The sequence below is a fragment of the Gymnodraco acuticeps genome, unplaced genomic scaffold (genome assembly GCF_902827175.1).
Source record: "Gymnodraco acuticeps unplaced genomic scaffold, fGymAcu1.1, whole genome shotgun sequence".
In the NCBI taxonomy this organism is placed as follows: domain Eukaryota; kingdom Metazoa; phylum Chordata; class Actinopteri; order Perciformes; family Bathydraconidae; genus Gymnodraco; species Gymnodraco acuticeps.
In genome coordinates, this window is record NW_022992351.1 from 5264450 (window position 1) to 5285574 (window position 21125).

The window sequence follows — 21125 nt, forward strand, 5'->3', positions numbered from 1 at the left end:
AAAACAAGGGAGAGAAAGATGTAGACAACAGATGTGCATACACAGTCCTGAGAATATCTTCAATTAGACAGCATCAGTAAGTGTTAACATCTGTGTGTGGTGGTGGTGGTGGTGTGGTTTTGGAAGAAAGAATTTGCTATTCATAATTTCAGTGCATTTTATGATACTATTAATGTAAGGTGAATAATGGCAAATGTTCTGATAATTAGCCTTCCGTGCTTTCTTTACAATATTATCCAAATATCCCATACGACACCTTTTCTATACTAGGCAAAATAATAAAGGAAGGAGCATTAAACACAGAATACCATTTTTCAAACTGAGATTGACCTCAACATGTTCACTGGTGTCAAATTGAGAAACTTAAAACACATTACATTGTTGTTCAAGTGAAAGGTTTAATGAATTAAATAATACAATCTTTTTTTAAAGAATGTTAGCAGTGCTTTTACCTGTAAATGTGTATACTGCGGTGTGGATAATTTTAACGAGCTTTCTAATAATTAATCCACCCAGAATAATGAAACGTATTCATTGTTGGGCTTTAATTTCTTAGAAATAAAAACAACCAATTACACGAACATTCCAGATAAGGAGGGTGATTTATTGTTAAGGCTTTGTTTCGTGATGACTTGAGGATGTGAAGAGCGTGCTTTGAACCTGCTTCGTGGACACAAAAACCGGAACACTACTGTACCCACAGTCTCCGATGTGATGCCCGATGTGCCACTGTCTCCGCGCGCAGGCAACTACAGTCCTGTCCTGTGTGGACTCTCGGACGTTAAGACTTAACCCCGTTGTGTGATCACTTTCTGCCTCTCTAAAGATTCATACAACGACATTTAAAACCTTCTCACCGCAGACCTTTACGCTGCAAGCCACGGCAGCGTGTTTGGATCAGCCTGGCGGCGGTGCGAGCAGGACTGCCGCGGTGCCCTGAGTGAACGTGCCGGGGACAGAGTGTGGAGGACCGGGCTGCTAGCAACTACTCGGAATCTGTAAAACAGCGAAGGAACCGGAGGGTGGAAAGAGTGTACGCCTTATTTTAAGGTAGCCTGCGTTCAAAAGGCAAAGAAGAGAGTTTGGGACCATTTCTACGAGAGCAGCATCCGCACTTTGAAGTGACGAACTTCACTGTCGCCGTGGACTCGATGCTGGGAGCTGCTGGGCTGAAGGAGTGAGGAGATGCGCGGTGTAACATGGATATCCGAAAAGGGATAAATATCAGCAGGGAACATACTCAGGTAATTAACTACAAGTATTTCTCGTGTTTATTTTCTGTATAAACTATATTTTTTGATATTACTAACATAGTATTGCTTGTTTCGGTCTCTGCAATCACCAGGCTGCTCTTAACCGTCAGCCCTCAGAAACTTCACTCTCACAACGAACATAATTACTGTGAAATTGTGTAAAACATTCAAGTCCTTTATTACAGAGTAATATCAGAATGAAGGTTATTTTCTTGTGGCTTTTTCATACTATTTATTTATGTCTCTCGGGCAATAGGCAGCACACACACAGCCTATTAATAAATGTCCAGGGTGAAATTGCACGTCAAGGCATATATTAGTGTGCATGCCTTATAGCCATGTGTCAATTGGAAACTAACAGGTTTGAAATGCCTATTCCCAATTGGTTTGTACAATTTCCACACATCCATTAGAGATGATAACAATCGTTGTGTCCTATTATTGCCATGAACATCATTTATACCATGCATATATTCTGCAAGAGGGCACAAATCCACCTATTAATTCTTCATTTAAAAGCTCTGACGGAACTCATTTGTTGCCAGCTATCAACATGGGGATTGGATTCAGTCCAGTCTCGTCACCATCTCTCCTTTTCTTTGATTGCACCCAGCTCTGAGCCTGATTGCTGATCAGATGGCTAAAGTCCTTAAGCGTGTGTCTCTGTTAGAAATGGGCTATCCTCATGAAATCAAGTGAACACATGTTTGAGAGGGAGAAGCATCGCACGTTATGATTCTGCTATTTAAATTAGAGGTGGTTTAGGATGAGTTTCTTCTGACATTTAATTATTCTTCGTCACAACATATTTGCAGTTGGTGTCATTCTTTCCTTTGTTTGCAAGGAAGTCTCAGTGTTGTTAACACTTGTTTTGTTTCATGTTGACATAATGCCAGCTGGATGTGCCCTGGGCATAACTTTTTCTACCAAAAAATGTGGTTTTAGTCCTTACACAAATACTTCTCTGGAGTGCAGTTACTCTTCTAACCTTCAGTATCCAAGTGTTTGGAGTAGTAGAGCTACTACACATCTCCTTGGGGAAGCGTGCATATGGCTGGACACGTTTCAGATGATGTCACTGGTTTAGAAAGAGGAGGAGGGTGTAACATGAAGTTTATACTACCCCACTGAGCGGAGCCTGGAAAAACAGCACACAGACTCAAAGGGGTTGATGCAGATAACACGTTGTGAATCCGGAGGACAAAAGTTTGGTTTGTCTTTTTACAGCATTTAACAGGGAAGCTTAGTAGGATCCACATGGCTCCTTCAGACATTGTTTTCACTTTTGTGTTTTGCGGTTGATTCAAAACTAAAAGGTATCCAGCGGAGTAGACCGCCACCATTTTACCTGCAGAGCAGAGTACATTTTATGGTTAACAAAATGATCACATTTTGAACAATTAATTTTGTGACTGTGTACATATATATAAATAGGGGAACAACTTGCTGAGATACAAAGCAATTTGATGAACAAAACAATCAGCAATAAATGGATTCCATACGATTACTTTACCGAGAGAAATACATGTTGACAGCATATACAGTACACACCTATATGTACATATATGCAAACACTTTAGGCCATTCTATAATAAAAAGACAGAAATGATTGCCTCATGTTTGTATCAAAGGTTGCAGAGCTGAGAGAAGCATTGTATCGGATCCTTTCCGACACAATTCCTGCTTGCCAGGTCAAAAGAGCCAACATCCTCATTATTAAAGGGTTTAAATATAACTTTTTGCAATAACAATGCAATGTTGTATTGTCTTTTGTTGGAATTGTGATATATTTGGTCTCAACAGAAGAGTGTATGGGTCTGGTGTAATATCACAGCTCTATAAAAATTATAAAAATAAAAAATCAGACCAGAACTTGATAAGTTTAGGACAGGATCAAAAGAGGTGTCCTAGTATAGCCGAGGAATTACTTTCAATTGCAAGTTAGTGTCTGGAGTTTATACTTAACTTTTGCTTTGAGATAAGTTTCCCAGCTTTCCATAATAATTGTCCATTTCCTAGGCTTCTTTAAAATACTGTTTGGAGACTGGGTTTATGCTTTAAAAGGATTCACAAATCGAGAGGCAAGTCTCTTTGAGTCAGGGTACTGCTTCATCTTTGTGACTCTTTACAGTACAAGCTGTAAACGGAACAGCAGCAACACAAAACTCAAACTCTTTGCTTACCTATTGCCTTTAAATGTTTATAATTCACAACCACAATTTGTACTTGGACTGAATACAGATTGTTCCTCGAAATCAAAACTCCTCAGTATTTTGCTACATGTTTATTTTTGTCATTTCTAATGCACACCAGCTCAGTGGGGTATTGTAAAACGATCCAACCTCCTCCTCTTCTTGAATCAGCAATATATTCAGACATATCCACCCATGGAAGATAAATATCATGTAAATTAAAGGCAATGTAATCCGTCTCTTCACATTATATATAATGTGTTACTCTGCTTTCGCTCAGCTGGATTTCTTTTTTCTCAGAAGAGACACAAATGGAGTGATAACATTTTGGACTTGTTATTTGTCAAGTTTTCACTTTAGAAATGAAAGGTCAGTTGATGTTTGATTGACATGCGGATGTTGTTTTGGCTTATCTCGTTGTAGGTGTCTAATATTAGATTGTCATTATTAGATTGAATAGATTGTTGTTTTGAATTGGGCAAAAGGTTGTATGTTTTTTCATCTTCCAGACCTTTCGTCATTATTATCCTTCTAGTTTGTATTGAAATATTAAGACTCGGTGCTCAACGTGTGTGAGGATCCTTTTATTCCTCACAGTATTACTAGCTTAAGGTTATAGGCCTTAAAATGACTTCACGTTATAACTCCTAGATTCCACCAAAGTGTTGCACCAAATATTGAAATCTGTATTTAAGAAACTATTTATTGGCAGGCTCTTAAATCCAATTGGGATTCTTAATTAGTGCTTGAATAAAGGCAGGTGCACTGGAATTGTCAACCATTTTCATTCAGAGCTAGCATGAGCAGTATCATAAAGACACAATATGTTTGCTGCAGGTGCCTAATTAGAGTGATTAAAATCTAGGCCACTCCAGTTATATTTAGTTTATTTCCAATTAAATAAAAAGTTACAGTGATCAATCAATTAACTTACATCTATCACTTTTATCATTTTAGGGCATTGCATGAAGTTTAACCATTTCAAGGCATGAAAGCATTGCTTGAAGTTTAACCATTTAATCAATAATGCTTAAATAAAGGGTATTCAGAAACATCCTGACTGAATGTTGATGCATACTGTAGCTCGATAAGGGTGTCTAAATTATTACCATATTCTGTGCTCATTATGCGGAAAATTGGGCTTGGGGTGTGTGTGAAAGCAGGAAGAACCTTTCCACATACTCTGTTGATGGTGTCACAGGGGAGATTGGGCTGAGCGCTGAGTGGAGCGCCCCTGGTGTGGTCTGGAGAAATGAAGAAGCTGGCATGTGTTATGTCATGCCTGCGGCTTGTGTGCTTACTGTAGATCAAAACACCATTAGTCTCTTTGTCTTGGGCCACTATTTGAGGTACAAGCTTGGCTAGGGAATATGTTGGCTCTTCCTTGACTCCCATGATGTGCCATTTGGGAGGAATATAAACATTGGCACGCTCAAAAGCTTAAGAAAAGTTTTAAGCTCATTGGTTATGTGAGCATAGAATCTTAGAAAGCAGGATGGTTGGATGGAAGTTTATATCGTTTTGAGGTTTGCTTTTTCATGCCCTTTAAACGTTTAAAGTACCGTTGAGTGCATTACTTACAGTCAGTACAAGCGGAAGTAAGCATCTTCAAAATACCTTTTTAGATGAAATAGATTTATTTTTTCCAAATTGTACTAGAAACTACAAACATTTATTTTGGGTTTGGATATTACACCTACACTTATCAAAGACCATGAAGTACTTGCAAACATTCAAAAGAAAATCACTAGATAAAAAACTCACACTATCAATGAATACAATAATAATCTTAATTTCTCTCTTAAGGGTACGTTTTAATAATGAATTATTATGTGTAAAAAAATGTGAATACTGATTAGGACTTGATATCATCATCAGGGCCACTCTACCGCAGAGCTGCTTTGTGAATCTTTAAATCATGTGCGCAACTAAATCAAGATGTCAAAGATTACACTTTCTTTTCAAATGTCCACAACTCTTATTCTAGAATAGATTATTTTATTCCCTCAAAATACATGCATAGGGTAAAATAATGTACAATTGATTCCATTAATATTTCAGATCATGCAAGAGTTTATTTAACTATTCACTTGGAGAGTGGAGAATTGGTATCCAGGCGCTGGAAATTTGATAACTCCTTACTTAGAGACGAAACATTTAAATTAAAAATGCGAATGTGGATAAGGTACTATATAAAAGAAAACAATGACCCCTCTATAGATCCGAATATTATTTGGGAAGCTGCAAAAGCTACTTTAAGAGGATTTATTATCTCATACACATCTTTTAAAAAACGTGAAAAAATTAAGCTCAGACAAGAACTTGAAAGAGAAGTAAACAGATGTGAAGCACTTCATAAATCCGCATCAACAGATGAAAACTGGAAACAATTAAACACAGCCAGAGCTAAATTAAATATTGACTTAACAAATGAAATCATAACACAAATGAATCTTATCAGACAAAATAATTATGAATTCGGCAATAAACCAAGTAAACTACTTGCCTATCAATTAAAGAAGCAGAAAAGGCTATAAAGGCAATTCGTCTGAAAGACAACAAGATAACCTACCACCCAAAACAGATTAACCAGACTTTTTATGAATTTTATAACAAATTATACAAATCTCAATGTGATTACTCACAAGATGAACTGGACAATTATCTCCATAACATTAATTTACCTACATTATCTGATTTAGATCAAGAGTATCTAAACTCATCAATTACAGAAGTAGAAGTTTTGGCTGCAATTAAATCTACAGTTGCAAGACAAAGTATGTGAACCCTTTGGAATTACCTGGATTTCTGCATAAGTTGGTCATAAAATGTGTTCAGGGGCCTCATTTATAAAGCGATATACGCTCAAAAAATGGCGTACGCCAGTTTCTACGCAATGTTTGCGATTTATAAAATACTAACTTGACGGGAAAACGTGCGGTCCTCCACGCAAACTCTAACCCATGCGTACGCACTAAGCACAACAACGGGAGAGACGAGAAACTGGGACACCGCGTTGGCAGAAGGAAGAATGGAGAGAAATATGTGGAAATAATACCATAAACAAAATGTTACCTCTCATTTATCATATATGAAGAATTCATTTTCAAACATTGATTAAAGCCAATCTTAAAATGATTAAACAAACACCTGTTTGAGACTCCTCAGTGCACACAAACACATAACTTGGAGAAATAAATAAATACGGATATGTTATTTAAAACCACCTCGAATATGTTGTGTTAATGTTATGAAATGTTTTCTCATAAATTATGCGGTAAGCAGGAGGACAGAATTACGTCTAAACTGACGCCGTTTTGCATTTCTATAGGTTGTAGATACGAGCATGGTTTCATGTTTAATCGTGTTTTATGCCGTTTGCCAAGACTTGATAAGTCGCTCGTAAAACACAGGAGGTATGGAAGCTAAGAACACCATGTGGTCAATTGTACAGCTAATATAACACAACACATTAGTTGTATTTCCTTTAACTGGTGGATATAGAGTTGCTGCGGGGGGTTGAGACGCACAGGCTGCAGTGGAGACGCTGCGCACAGCTGATCGACAGTCGGGACACAAACCACCAAATACAAAAACATAATTCAGATCCAGTCGTCATGACTCCACTCCGGAGGGATTCCCCGTTCACTTATTACAGTCTCTCATCAAGGGGGTGTCTCCTGTCCCCGGTACAAACACACTGCCTGAGGAAGGATGTGTATTGTTTTTGTCATTAACCTTTTTTGGACCACTTATGTATTTATTTTGGTGACGATACGACCTCCATGCTGCTACTCTGGTTCAAACTGCATCCACCAAACAATATGATTTATCTCCACCTCCCCAAAATAACCAAAATCTGACACGGTGTGAGATGTCTTTTTTAGCTGTTCTGTCGTCATTTCCTGCGATCTTCTTCATAAAGTCAGTCAGAATGAATGAATGAATGGGCGTTTCTTTGACTATTTCTAGGCAAATATGGGCGTTACGTGAAGCCCGCAAAAGCTGCACCGCATTTCGAGTCGGTTGTGATTTATAAAGGGAAACCGGCGTAGGAAGTGCTGTACGCACTTTCCTCGCCGGTGCGCAATGTTTGGTGAATCGGAAAATGTCGGAACATTTCTGTACCTATTTTTTGGATTTCTACTAGCCTACGTAAGCAACCTTCCCACGTGAATCCTACGCACGGCGTTATACATGAGGCCCCTGATCTTCATCTAAGTCACAACAATAGACAAACACAGTCTGCTTAAACTAATACCACACAAACAATTATATGTGTTCATGTTTTTATTGAACACACCATGTAAACATTCACAGTGCAGGGTGGAAAAAGTATGTGAACCCCTAGGCTAAAGACTTCTTCAAGAGCTAATTGGAGTCAGGAGTCAGCCAACCTGGAGTCCAATCAATGAGACGAGATTGGAGGTGTTGGTTAAAGCTGCCCTGCCCTATACAAAATACACACCAGTTTTGAATTCGCTATTCTTAAGAAGCATTGCCAGATGTGAACCATGCCTCGCACAAAAGAGCTCTCAGAAGACCTACGATTAAGAATTGTTGACTTGCATAAAGCTGGAAAGGGTTACAAAAGTATCTCTGAAAGCCTAGATGTTCATCAGTCCAGTAAGACAAATTGTCTATAAATGGAGAAAGTTCAGCACTGTTGCTACTCTCCCTAGGAGTGGCCGTGCTGTAAAGATGACTGCAAGAGCACAGCGCAGAATGCTCAATGAGGTGAAGAAGAATCCTAGAGTGTCAGCTAGAGACTTAAAGAAATCTCTGGCACATGCTAACATCTCTGTTGACGAATCTACGATACGTAAAACACTGAACAAGAATGGAGTTCATGGGAGGACACCACGGAGGAAGCCACTGCTGTCCAGAAAAAACATTGCTGCACGTTTGAAGTTTGCAAAAGAGCACCTGGATGTTCCACAGCACTACTGGCAAAATATTCTGTGGACAGATGAAACCAAAGTTGAGTTGTTTGGAAGGAACACACAACGCTATGTGTGGAGAATCCAAAGGGTTCACATACTTTTTTTCTTGCAACTGTATGCCTATAAATAAAAGCCCAGGGCCAGATGGCTTCTCGGCAGAATTTTATAAAGAGTTTTGGACTGAACTTCAACCTATATTTATGTCAATGGTTAACAACTTCTCTCACAACAGAACACTTCCTCAATCAATGAATCTTGAATATATTACTGTACTACATAAAGATGGGAAAGACCCCTTGAATTGTTCTTCATTTAGGCCTATAAGCCTCTTGGATCATGATTATAAGATTATCATCAAATTATTAGCAAAACGACTGGAAATTATTTTACCTAAACTAATTAGTCCTGAACAAACAGGTTTTGTCAAGGGCAGATATTCTTCTGATAATATAAGGAGACTTTTGAATATTATAAACCATTTGGACACCTGTCAGAAGCCATCTCTGCTTCTTTCTTTAGATGCCGAGAAGGCTTTTGACAGGGTTGAGTGGAATTTTCTTTTTGCTATCTTGAACAGGTTAAATATGGGCTCTCGGTTCATAGAGTGGGTCAAATCCATTTATAAAAATCCTAAAGCAGCGGTTATTACTAACTGCAGTTCCTCAGATTTTTTTCCACTAACAAGGGGGACAAGACAGGGATGTCCTCTGTCACCTTTGCTTTTTGCAATTGTAATTGAACCACTGGCGTCATGTGTGCGAGACAACATAAGTATTAAAGGAGTGAAGATTAACGATGAACACAACATTTCTCTGTATGCTGACGATATCATTCTTTACTTAACAGACCCAGAAAATTCAGTACCACACCTGCACGACACGATAGAGCAATTTGGAAGATACTCAGGATATAAGATACATTTTAAGAAATCGAATGCTTGTTTCTTACATATGACGCCAACAGCAAATTTGGAAAAGTCTTGTTCTTTTAATTTGTCACCAGGTGGCTTTAAATACTTAGGAATAAATATAACACCACACCTGGATAATCTGTTTAAAGAGAATTACAATCCACTCATTGACAAAATCAAACAGGATTTATCTACAGTAAATGGTCCACATTACCAATATCACTGCTAGGAAGAATCAATGTCATAAAAATATTCTACCGAGATGTATTTTTCTTTTTCAAATGTTACCATGCTATTTATCCGCTGACTATTTTAAATCTCTCAATAGACACATCTCAAAATGTATCTGGTGTAATAAAAATCAAGTTAATTACTCTTATGAAACCAGAAGCTATGGGTGGTCTTGGTCTTCCCAACTTTCAACACTACTTCTGGTCGGCTCAATTAAGAAATGTACTATCTTGGTCTCTGGGAAGAAAGGATTCACTATGGGTTCAGATAGAAGCCAATATCTTTGACCCGTTGCCAGTGGAAACTCTTATATTTGTTAAAGACTTCAATAAGGTGAAAAATATGGCCAAATGTTTTACAGTGGTCAATACACTTTTAGCCTGGAGGGACCGTACAAAAAAAGTTCATGTTAACTCAGGTATTTTAATCTTTTCTCCTATTTTGAACAATCCTGATCTTAGCAAATATTTGTTGTCAATTAATATAAACAAATGGACGAAATCAGGTATAAAGCAATTGAAACATTTGTTCCACAAAGATATAACATTGAAATCATTTAATGATTTAAGAGCAGAATATCACATTTCAAATAAGGATTTTTTCAGATACCTGCAAATTAGGAGCGTGATCCACTCAATTATTAAAAGCAATAAATTGAGATCGGGATTGTTGGAAGAGGAGGAGATATTGATGTCATCGAGCACGATCAAAGGTAAAATTAGAGAATTTAATGCAGTTTTTTCTAAAAGAGCTCAGTCATCCTTTCCAACTTTAAAAAAGATCTGGGAAAAGGACTTAGGGATACAGATAGATGAAACTACTTGGTTGAATATCTGTGAAAGAACACATTTTCCATTCACAAGCAATAAAATCAAAGAAGCAAACTTTAAATTTCTCAACAAATTTGACCTCACATCCATAAAGATGCATAACATTTCCAAAGAAAACTCTCCAAAATGTCCGAGATGTAAAGTAAAAGAAGGAACATTTATGCATCTGTTTCAGGACTGTGATCTCTTGAAACATTTCTGGGATTCGATTCATGCGCTCACTAAAGCCGTTTTAGGCATCGAAATGAGCCAAAATCCATGTTTTTTCCTGTTAAATGACATGCCAAACTTTAAACGGAACCCCAAACATTACAGAATACTAATCACAATAACATATTTTGCTAAGAAATGTATACTTTTACTCTGGAAGAATGAACGTCCTCCAACATTTAAACTTTTCATTGATCAGATAACACATTTTTTACCTCTGGAGAAAATGACATTGGAAAAATATAATCGTGGACATATCTTTCAAGCTCTGTGGTTGCCACTGTTTTCTTATTTGGAAAATATATCTGAGATATGACCAGTGATGGAATGGTGCACTCTGTGGCTATTTTTCCTGACGGCCGGAAATACTAGTTGTGTTGTCATTGTCTATATTGTCGCTGTATTGTATAATTAATTGTATAATTATTTGTTTGTTTTACTTTGATGTGGTTTTATTTTATTTATTATATTTTTTCGTTTTATGTTTATTTTCATGGCTATATTGTATTTGCGGGTGGGAGGAGGGAGGGGGGAGTGTAGTGAGTGTACTGTGGTACTGTGATATTACAATATAAATGAAATGGCATCGATTACTGTACACTATAATGAAATAAAAAGACTTGTAAAAAAAAATTCAAAATCATGTGCGCAGTGAATTAAAGTGCTGAGGACGAGGAAGACATTTCTCGTTCTCTACTACGAGTCTCAACTCGGGCACCAGCAGAACATGAATTTTAAATGACGTGAGGCACTCAGAGCCGTGGAATGAACCTGACATGCAGGCAAACACTGATCGAGCCGGTGTCTGCAGATCAAGTGCAGTCGCAGCTCAGGTGATTAAAGATGCAGCATTGTATGCCATTTTTCCCGGTCTTGTCTCCATCCTGCAGAGTGTGAGAGTCTCGCCTCATTCATGATTCAGAGCCTGGGGGTGTGTGGGTGTGTGTGCAGCGCTCATGCAATTTATCGTGAGTTTTATCTTCATCTGGACTCTTCAACCAAAGGAACCTGGAGTACCCCTCTATTAATACATTTTTGAGACTTGAAAAATGGATGGCAGCGGAGAAATCGGGTGTAGTGGAGAGGGTTGAATCAGCTGACATCACTGTCAGTTACTATGGCTGACTGAACTACAATCTGTGGTTTATCAACTCCAGCTGCTGCTGTCTGGGAAGAAGAGGAAAAGACGTGTCACTTTGACAACACTGGCATTTGGTGAAGTGCTTTGTCTCCTCAATTCTGAGGCTCGCCTCAAAGCAGCTGCATTTCCTCAAACAAAAAGATGTGTTCAGATGTATATCCAAGCTTTATTCTGTTCTAGTACATGGCTTTGATTTCATGTCATTAGCTAAAGTCCCAGTACACTAGGGATTTCACCCTGACTGCCCTCTCATAGTGCAGGCTACGAGGAACTGATCCATTGATAGATAGTTGATATAAATAATAGTTAATGCATATCAACTTTTCCTGAAGCACGGGTTGCCTAAGGTCAGGTTTCTTTGCCTTTTTCAGGCCAATAGTCAAAAGATATCCAATTACAATGAAATGAAACGGAACAAGCAGCAAATCAAAACATTTGACAGGCCTGAACGAGTGAATTATTGGCATTTTGACTGATTGATAAATGTGTTAAAATGTTACTCAATAATCCTTAAAGGAAAATGTGCTATAATGTTGATGTCTTAAAGATAGCCTAAAAATCATCAGGAATGACAGTTATTATGGTAACTTGACATTTGAGTCTTTTGCACAACTGTTACGGGAAATATTACCCACAGATGATGAAGTCAGAGGCAAGATCTCTGAGCTGCACCTGACATTTAGCAGATCTTTGCTCATCACCGTGACTTGCTTCTAATTCAAATGTTGTATCTTCCAACATCTATCACCGGCGGTTTGGCCCTCTTTCAGTAAACCAATGTCGGAGCATTTGAATTTGGTAGATACAATTTATATTCTTTCAAAAATTGACAAAGTACTTAAGCTGAAATGTCAGTTTCCTGGGGAGGAATATGAGGCGCTCGACAGAGATACAGTTAAATCATTACCCCAAAGAAATATAATTTGTATATGTGTGTCATTTATCGGATTGATATGTTGTGTGTTATTCTCCAGCTACATCATATGCATTTGTGAAACAAGAGGCTGAATTCGCCAAATGTATCACATCACTGTTGTATTACATTTAAATGCAGTGGAGTTACAAATTGTGTCAGGAAATGTTTAGGCTATGACATCACGTCATTCCGTCCTTGATCATATTACAATTTTCAACCACTCGCTTTAATTTCCGTAGATATGAAGGAGGGTGAAACTTGAAAGGCGAAGTTTGAAAGCATTCCCTATCATTAACTTTCATCTCAGGCCGTAAACAAATGAGAGAATCAATTTAGGATGAAAGTAAGTCATTGGTCTTGTCACTACCACTTAAGGTCACAAGGGTAATTCATTTTAATGAAGAGGAAGTCAAATACTGCCATGGACACTCCCGGCTCCTCTAGCCACCATCTCAGGGCTGAGCGTCTTTGGATCAAAAGGCGGTCCTTTATCCCCCACTAACCTGCCGTCTGATGTCTCCTGTAGAGATCAAGAGAGTGCTGTTAGAGTCCAACAGATACTTGCTTTTTTGAATGTGGTGTGTTCACACGTCCCGAAAAACTAGGGCCACCAGGGTGGGTGGAGGGGGTCCGGAGGACGGGTCTGGGCTGACAACCCAAGAGCACCGCGGAGGACCCGGAAGGGATCTCGGGCGGACGGCCCGGGGGCAAGGCAGAAGCCGAGAAGGGGGACTCGGGCGGACGGCCCGGGGGCAAGACAGAGTCCAAGGTGGGGGTTATGGAGGGGCGAAGGCCACCGCGGGCGAACTCAGGGGGCCGAGCATGAGGGCGAGGGCCGCGGCCGGGAAAGTCAGGGGGCCGGGCTCGAGGGCGAAGGCCGTGGCTCTCAGGGGGCCGGGATCAAGGGTGAAGACTGCGGCTCTCAGAGGGCCGGGCTCAAGGGCGAAGACCAGACAGCTCCGGAGGCCGGGCAGGAAGGCGCTGACGGGACAGCGCCGGAGGCCGGGCAGGACCCGGTGTCGGAGCTGGTGGGACAGGCCTCGGCAGGATCCCCCATGGAAGAGGACCAGGACACGGGATTGGCAGGACCCCCGGCAGGAGAGCAGTCGGCGGGACCTCCAACGGGACAGGACATAGGGTTGGCAGGACCCCCGGCAGGAGAGTAGTCGGCGGGGCCTCCAACGGCACAGGACATAGGATTGGCAGGACCCCCGGCAGGAGAGTAGACGGCGGGACCTCCAACGAGACAGGACAAAGGGTTGGCAGTACCCCCGGCAGGAGAGTAGTCGGCGGGGCCTCCAACGGCACAGGACAAAGGGTTGGCAGGACCCCCGGCAGGAGAGTAGTCGGCGGGACCTCCAACGAGACAGGACAAGGAGCTGGCAGGACCCCCGGCAGGAGAGTAGACCGCGGGACCTCCAACGGGACAGGACAAAGGGTTGGCAGGACCCCCGGCAGGAGAGTAGTCGTCGGGACCTCCAACGAGACAGGACAAGGAGCTGGCAGGACCCCCGGCAGGAGAGTAGACGGCAGGACCTCCAACGGGACAGGACATGGAGTTGGCAGGACCCCCAGTGGAACCTCCAACGGACCAGGACATTGGGTAGGGACTTGAGACGTGACTCGAGAGGGGACTCGAGAGGAGACTCGAGAGGAGACTCGAGAGGAGACTCGAGAGGGGAACCAAGGGGGAACTCGAGAGGGGACTCAAGAGGAGACTCGAGAGGGGAACTAGAGAGGGGACTCGAGAGGGGACTAGAGGAGAGACTAGAGGAGGAACTAGAGAAGGGAACTCGAGAGGGGACTCGAGAGGGGAACTAGAGAGGGGACTAGAGGAGGGACTAGAGCAGGGACTAAAGGAGGGACTAGAGGAGGGAACTCGAGAGGGGACTGGAGAGGGGACTCGAGAAGTGACTAGAGGAGGGACTTGAGAAGGGACTAGAGATGGAACTTGAGAGGTGACTCGAGAAGGGACTAGAGATGGAACTCGAGAGGGGACTTGAGAGGTGATTCGAGAGGGGACTCGAGAAGGAACTTGAGAGGAAACTGGAGAGGGGACTCGAGAAGGAACTTGAGAGGAAACTGGAGAGGGGACTCGAGAAGGAACTTGAGAGGGGACTTGAAAAGAAACTGGAGAGGGGACTCGAGAGGAAACTTGAGATGGGACTGTGGCAGCTGGGGCCAGAGCTGGATCTGGAACCATGGCCGCTGGGGCCAGAACTGGGTCTGGAACCATGGCTGCTGGGGTCAGAACTGGGGCTGGAACCATGGCTGTGTGGGCCGGTTCTGTAGCCGGAACCATGGCTGCTCGGGCTGCTAGCCTGGCCTTGCGACGACTCCTCTTAGCAGCCGCCTGAATACTCCGTGGACCTCCATAAGCCAGACGAGTTCCGGAATACTACTCCTGGACAGGAGCAGGAACTGGGGCAGAAGCACGGGTTGACTTCAGGCGGAACCCACCAAGGCGTATGGTGCCAGGTTGGGAATTGGGAGACATGGAGCTAGCATGCCTGGGGCTAGCAGGCCGGGAATCAGGTTTGACCTCAAAGCTGCCAAAAAAGTCCTCCACCCACTCGGGTAGCAACTCCCTCAACCAGGGCCTTGAGGTTACCTCCTGGCGTGCCGCAGAAAAAACAGACTGCCTCTCTTCACTACTGGAGGCATATTTAAAGTCATTCCATGTCAAATTGTACTCCACCTCGTACAAACTGTCCGCTGGGTCCATTCTTGGTTGGTTCGTAATATTACGGTGTGTGCAGGAAGCAGGACACAAATGCAGATTAAAGTGACAAAAAATAGCTCCTTTATTTCAAGGCTCAACTATTAACAAATACAGAACAGAACACTTACCACAGACCAAGTCAAAACACAAGATGAACCAACACTGAACACAGGAAGAGAACAGACTAAATACAGGGAGGGGTAATCACAAGACGAGAAACAGCCGGGCAGGGGAGGAGAAACACAAGGGCCACAGGTGAACACAATCAGACAACTAGACACACCAGGGAAACTAACGACAGGAGGAAAAACACAGGGAAAAGGACCAGACAATATACATGGAGGAAAACACGACAGGGAGAACAGCAAAACACCCAAAACAAGACATACAAAACGTGACATAACACAATAATCGTAACAGGAGCACTCCAAAAATATCCAGGAGCTCAAGAAAGGATTTCAAGTCTCTCTGTTTTATTATTAAAAGCCAACATTTACTCATGACATTTGCATCCTAATAACTGCAAGATAAGTTGGAGCTAGGATGACACTCTAAACCCAATCTCCATAATGAGATGTATAGGGGAACAGTGTTACCTTTTAATGGTTTAGTATACGCAGAAGGAAGAGAAGTGTAGGCGACTGAGACACAGCTGATATATTCACATAAGCATCAGCTCTGTCATGCCTTTCAGTGGTGTGAAGATAAGAGTCCTGCAGATAACTGGGAATCTATGAAAGTGTAATCTTTCTGTTGTCTCTGCTTTTTGGCACAGGCCTTTTGATAGACTATATTGTATGTTGCTATTAATTTTTTCCTCATTAATTTCAGCCTGCTGACTCTGCCATCAGTCAGTTAAATGTACCAGGGAGGGAGTCAGTCTGAGCAGAGACGATGGCTAATTTCCTCTATTCATCCTCCTTCAATCCATAACCAGCCTTTCACACGCACACATGTATATGCTGCTTTATCATAAAGGATAATAGCTATCAAAGTATAGGGGGTGTTACAAATAAAAAATCATTGTTTATCAGTGACGGGAGGAATTTGTCTCATTATCATTTCACAACTTTTTTTGGGGGGACTTCATTTGAGTCTTAGCAGGGATGAATTACGGTTAAGTCCTTGCGAAAAATCAATTGTGTGATTCTCTCGGGGGACCTAAATTGTTTTGCCCTGCGTACACTCATCTCTTTTTGTCAGAAATACATAATCCCTCCTGCTCAGACGAACTGGAGGAGCCAGGACAGTTCTTTATCACATGTTAGGGAAGTGTCTGACCACCAGCTTGCTTTTTGTTTTGTCTCAGCAGGTTTGAGAACAAGCAATCCCTTTATGCTTCTCTCGAAGACAGGATCCCTATTATGCAATGTTAAGCACACTTAAGCAAACGCTACCACACAAGTGTTTATAAGTGCTTGTACAACTCCTTTTCTGAACACAGTCTGGGTATAATCTATATCTGTGAGATCAAGAAACGGCTCTATCCCAATGTGACCTGAAAAGTGTTTGCAAAGATTGAATGTTATCAGATAATACATATTTTATTTGTTTACCTTGCTTTTGTTTTGTATATTACAAACATTGACCCCCTCCTCCTGTTGTTTTCTAATGGCTTCCCCCCTTATTCTCTTTTCATTTGACAGAAACACCGGGAAAGTGCCGAAAAGGACAAAGCCAGGAATCTACACACCTGTGATTTGATGTGAGCTTGTATTGACCTGAGACTATTAAAATGGAGTTGCTATGGAAACTTCTACTTCTGCTGTCATTGGTGGAGTGTATGGCAGGTAAGGCTCCCAAGCATACTTTACTTTTCAAGTTGTTAGCAATTGGTTATGGATTGTTTTTTATAGATTTGTTGGCATAAAGAACAGATGGCATTACAATTTGGGAAAGTAAAGGTGTTATGGTATAGAGCTCGTAAAGCTTTACTACAGTTGTACAAACAGTAGGAAATGTTAACCTTATTGTCAGCTCAAGACAGCCAATCAACATTCCTTCAGTTGTGCTTAGCAGCTATATCTCTTTTTTCCTGCCAGTGAATTATGTTGAAAGAAGAATAAGCCAGTCTTCTATTTCTGAGAGACGGTCCCTTTTTTAGTGGTTGAATGTGCAGTCATTCATTCTAAAGAGCCCCTCAATTGTTACCCTAATCGAGTTTGCACTGGCAGTCGTGCCGATATCTTGTCATTGATCTTGCTTTTAATGAGAGACCTAATTTTCCTCCCTTACAAAATGTTCAGGGTCAAATGCTAGTTCTCTTTTGAATGTCAGAGTCTGAAGCTGAGAACAAGATGAATAAGGGTTTTGTCGTATGAGCACAGTTTCTTGAAGAATTAATAATCTTTCATGTTGCCTTGCTCCAAATCAGCTGGACCAAAAATAATTAGAGTGTGTGCGTGCAAGCATGTGCGTGTGTGTGCTTGTAACGGTCGTGTGTGTGTACGACAACATCACGTCGGCACCTACATTTGCCTACATGGCAATTAGCACCACTTATCACTAAATCCAATACACATCAGTGGTTGTCTAATGAGGCTTTCCTCTGGGAACTGTGATTCACTATGGGATTAAGGATCTACACCACATGTCTGAATCACATATTATGTCCTACTTAAGCATTCTGTTAAATATACAGATGAGCAAATGTCTTAGAAATCGGGACAGATTTGTGATCAGACAACAGGAGAGCATTAAAGTCTGCGCCGCACAGCCATAAACTGTACTCCTGCAATCCTGAGGTGCAGAAACCACATTCAGGGTTATTTATTTAAAACAAATTAGTGCTTAACAAAGGAGCAGAGTGCAAACACTTTCTGGAAAGCATTGTGTTGCACAGCCCTTGCCTCACTCTCGAGGCGCACAGTCAAAGGCACGGAGTAACCCAGCATTAATATTCAGTAAGGGGTTACATTACATATGCTCTGCTTGCAAGACAAGTATGGCGCAATATAACGATAGACCTCCAAAGCCTCTGTTCTGAGTAGGACTTGATAAGCATTTTAGTATGCAGGCTTTCAATACTGGGTAGAGAAGCACAGTGTGAGGGAGCTAGATAGGTGCTCCTGGCTAGTTTATTTATCCAGACTTGGACGTTTTTTTTGTTAAACTGTAGGCATTGGCTGTGTGGGAGAGCAGTGGGGTCAAGGGGAAGTCATTCCCATAGTGAGTTCATCGAGAGTTAACCAGCTCTACACTATTCCTCCCACGGGGGGTCTGAACAGCCAGAGACCGGGGCGTGTACTGCATGTGTGTGTAAATGAGTTAGGAAGTTAGAGCAAGGGAGCAAAGAAGTGGCATTGAGTTACGGCTTACACACACACACACACACACACACACACACACACACACACACACACACACACACACACACACACACACACACACACACACACACACACACACACACACACACACACACACACACACACACACACACACACACACACACACACACACACACACACACACACACACACACACACACACACACACACACACACACACACACACACACACACACACACACACACACACACACACACACACACACACAGCAAACCATCCATCCATCCATCCATCTTCTCCCGCTTATCCGTGTTCGGGTCGCGGGGGTAGCAGTTCCAGCAGAGAGCCCCAAACTTTCTTTTCCCTGGCGAAATCAACCAGCTCTGACTGGGGGATCCCATGGCGCTCCCAGGCCAGCGAAGAGATATAATCCCTCCACCTGGTCCTAGGTCTACCCCTTGGTCTCTTCCCAGCTGGACGTGCCTGGAACACCTCCCTAGGGAGGCGCCCAGGTGGCATCCTAACTAGGTGCCCGAACCACCTCAACTGGCTCCTTTCGACGCGAAGGAGGAGCGGCTCAACCCCGAGTCCCTCCCTGATGACCGAACTGCGGAGAAAACCCATCTCGGCCGCTTGTATCCGCGATCTCGTTCTTTCGGTCATGACCCATCCTTCATGACCATAGGTGAGGGTAGGAACGAAAATGGCCCGGTAGACAGAGAGCTTTGCCTTCTGGCTCAGCTCCCTTTTCGTCACAACGGTGCGGTAAAGCGACTGCAGTACCGCTCCCGCTGCTCCGATTCTCCGGCCCATCTCACGCTCCATTGTTCCCTCACTCGAGAACAAGACCCCGAGATACTTGAACTCCTTCACTTGGGGTAAGGACTCATTCCCTACTTGGAGTGGACAGTCCATCGGTTTCCTGCTGAGAACCATGGCCTCAGATTTGGAGGTGCTGATCCTCATCCCAGCCGCTTCACACTCGGTTGCGAACCGATCCAGTGAGTGCTGAAGGTCGCAGACCGATGAAGCCATTAGAACCACATCATCTGCAAAAAGCAGTGGTGCAATCCTTAGTCCACCGAACTGCAGACCCCCTCCCCCATGACTACGCCTCAAAATCCGATCCATGTATATTACAAACAGGATTGGTGACAAAGCGCAGCCCTGGCGGAGGCCAACCCTCACCGGAAATGGGTCCGACTTACTGCCGAGGACCCGGACACAGCTCTCGCTTTGGGAGTACAGAGATTGGATGGCCCTGAGTAGAGACCCCCTCACCCCATACTCCCGCAGCACCTCCCACAGTAACTCCCTGGGAACTCGGTCATACGCCTTCTCCAAGTCTACAAAACACATGTAGACCGGATAAGCGTACTCCCAGGCCCCCTCCAGGATCCTTGCGAGAGTAAAAAGCTGATCCGTCGTTCCACGACCAGGACGGAATCCGCATTGTTCCTCCTCAATCTGAGGTTCGACAATCGGCCTGACCCTCCTTTCGAGTACCTTAGAGTAAACTTTCCCAGGGAGGCTGAGTAGTGTGATGCCTCTGTAATTGGCACACACCCTCTGATCCCCCTTTTTAAAAAGGGGAACCACCACCCCGGTCTGCCACTCCTTCGGTACTGTTTCCGACTTCCACGCAATGTTGATGAGACGTGTCAACCATGACAGTCCCTCAACACCCAGAGCCTTCAGCATTTCTGGGCAGATCTCATCCACCCCCGGGGCTTTGCCACTGTGGAGTTGTTTGACGACCTCAGTGACCTCCCCCCGGGAGATTGGTGTTGATCCCCCGTCATACTCCAGCTCTGCCTCTAACATAGAGGGCGGAGTTGTCGGGTTCAGGAGTTCCTCAAAGTGTTCCTTCCAACGCCCTAACACTCCATCAGTTGAGGTCAACAACGTCCCATCCGTACTGTACACAGCTTGGAGGGTTCCCTGCTTCCCCCTCCTGAGGTGTCGGACAGTTTTCCAGAACAACTTTGGTGCCGCCCGAAAGTCCTTCTCCATGTCTTCTCCGAACTTCTCCCACACCCGCTGCTTTGCCTCGGCCACGGATGAGGCTGCTGCCCTTCGGGCCTGTCGGTACCTTGCAACTGCCTCGGGAGTCCCCCGGGATAACAAATTCCTGAAGGCCTCCTTCTTCAGTCGGATGGCTTCCCTGACCACCGGTGTCCACCAGGAGGTTCGAGGGTTACCGCCCCTTGAGGCACCTAGGACCTTGAGACCACAGCTCCCCGCCACGGCTTCGGCAATAGAGGCTTTGAACACCGACCACTCTGGTTCAATGTCCCCAACCTCCACAGGAATGCCCGAAAAGCTCCGCCGGAGGTGTGAGTTGAAGGCCTCCTGAACATGGGCCTCCTCCAGACGTTCCCAGTTCACCCGAACTACACGTTTGGGCTTACCAGGTCTATCCAGATACTTCCCCCGCCACTCGACCCAACTCACCACCAGATGGTGATCAGTTGACAACTCCGCCC

General features: G+C 43.1%; 1 protein-coding gene across 1 annotated transcript in view; it reads left to right on the forward strand.

The window, feature by feature from the left end:
- Positions 1-683: 683 nt before the first annotated feature.
- The window catches only part of cntn3a.1 (contactin 3a, tandem duplicate 1), a 111319-nt gene continuing 90877 nt past the window's right edge, over positions 684-21125 (forward strand). The window contains exons 1-2 of the mRNA XM_034209134.1: positions 684-1244; positions 16995-17138. Of these exons, the coding sequence (XP_034065025.1) occupies positions 17084-17138 (55 nt within the window). The 5' untranslated portion in view covers positions 684-1244; positions 16995-17083. The remainder of the gene's footprint in view (positions 1245-16994; positions 17139-21125) is intronic.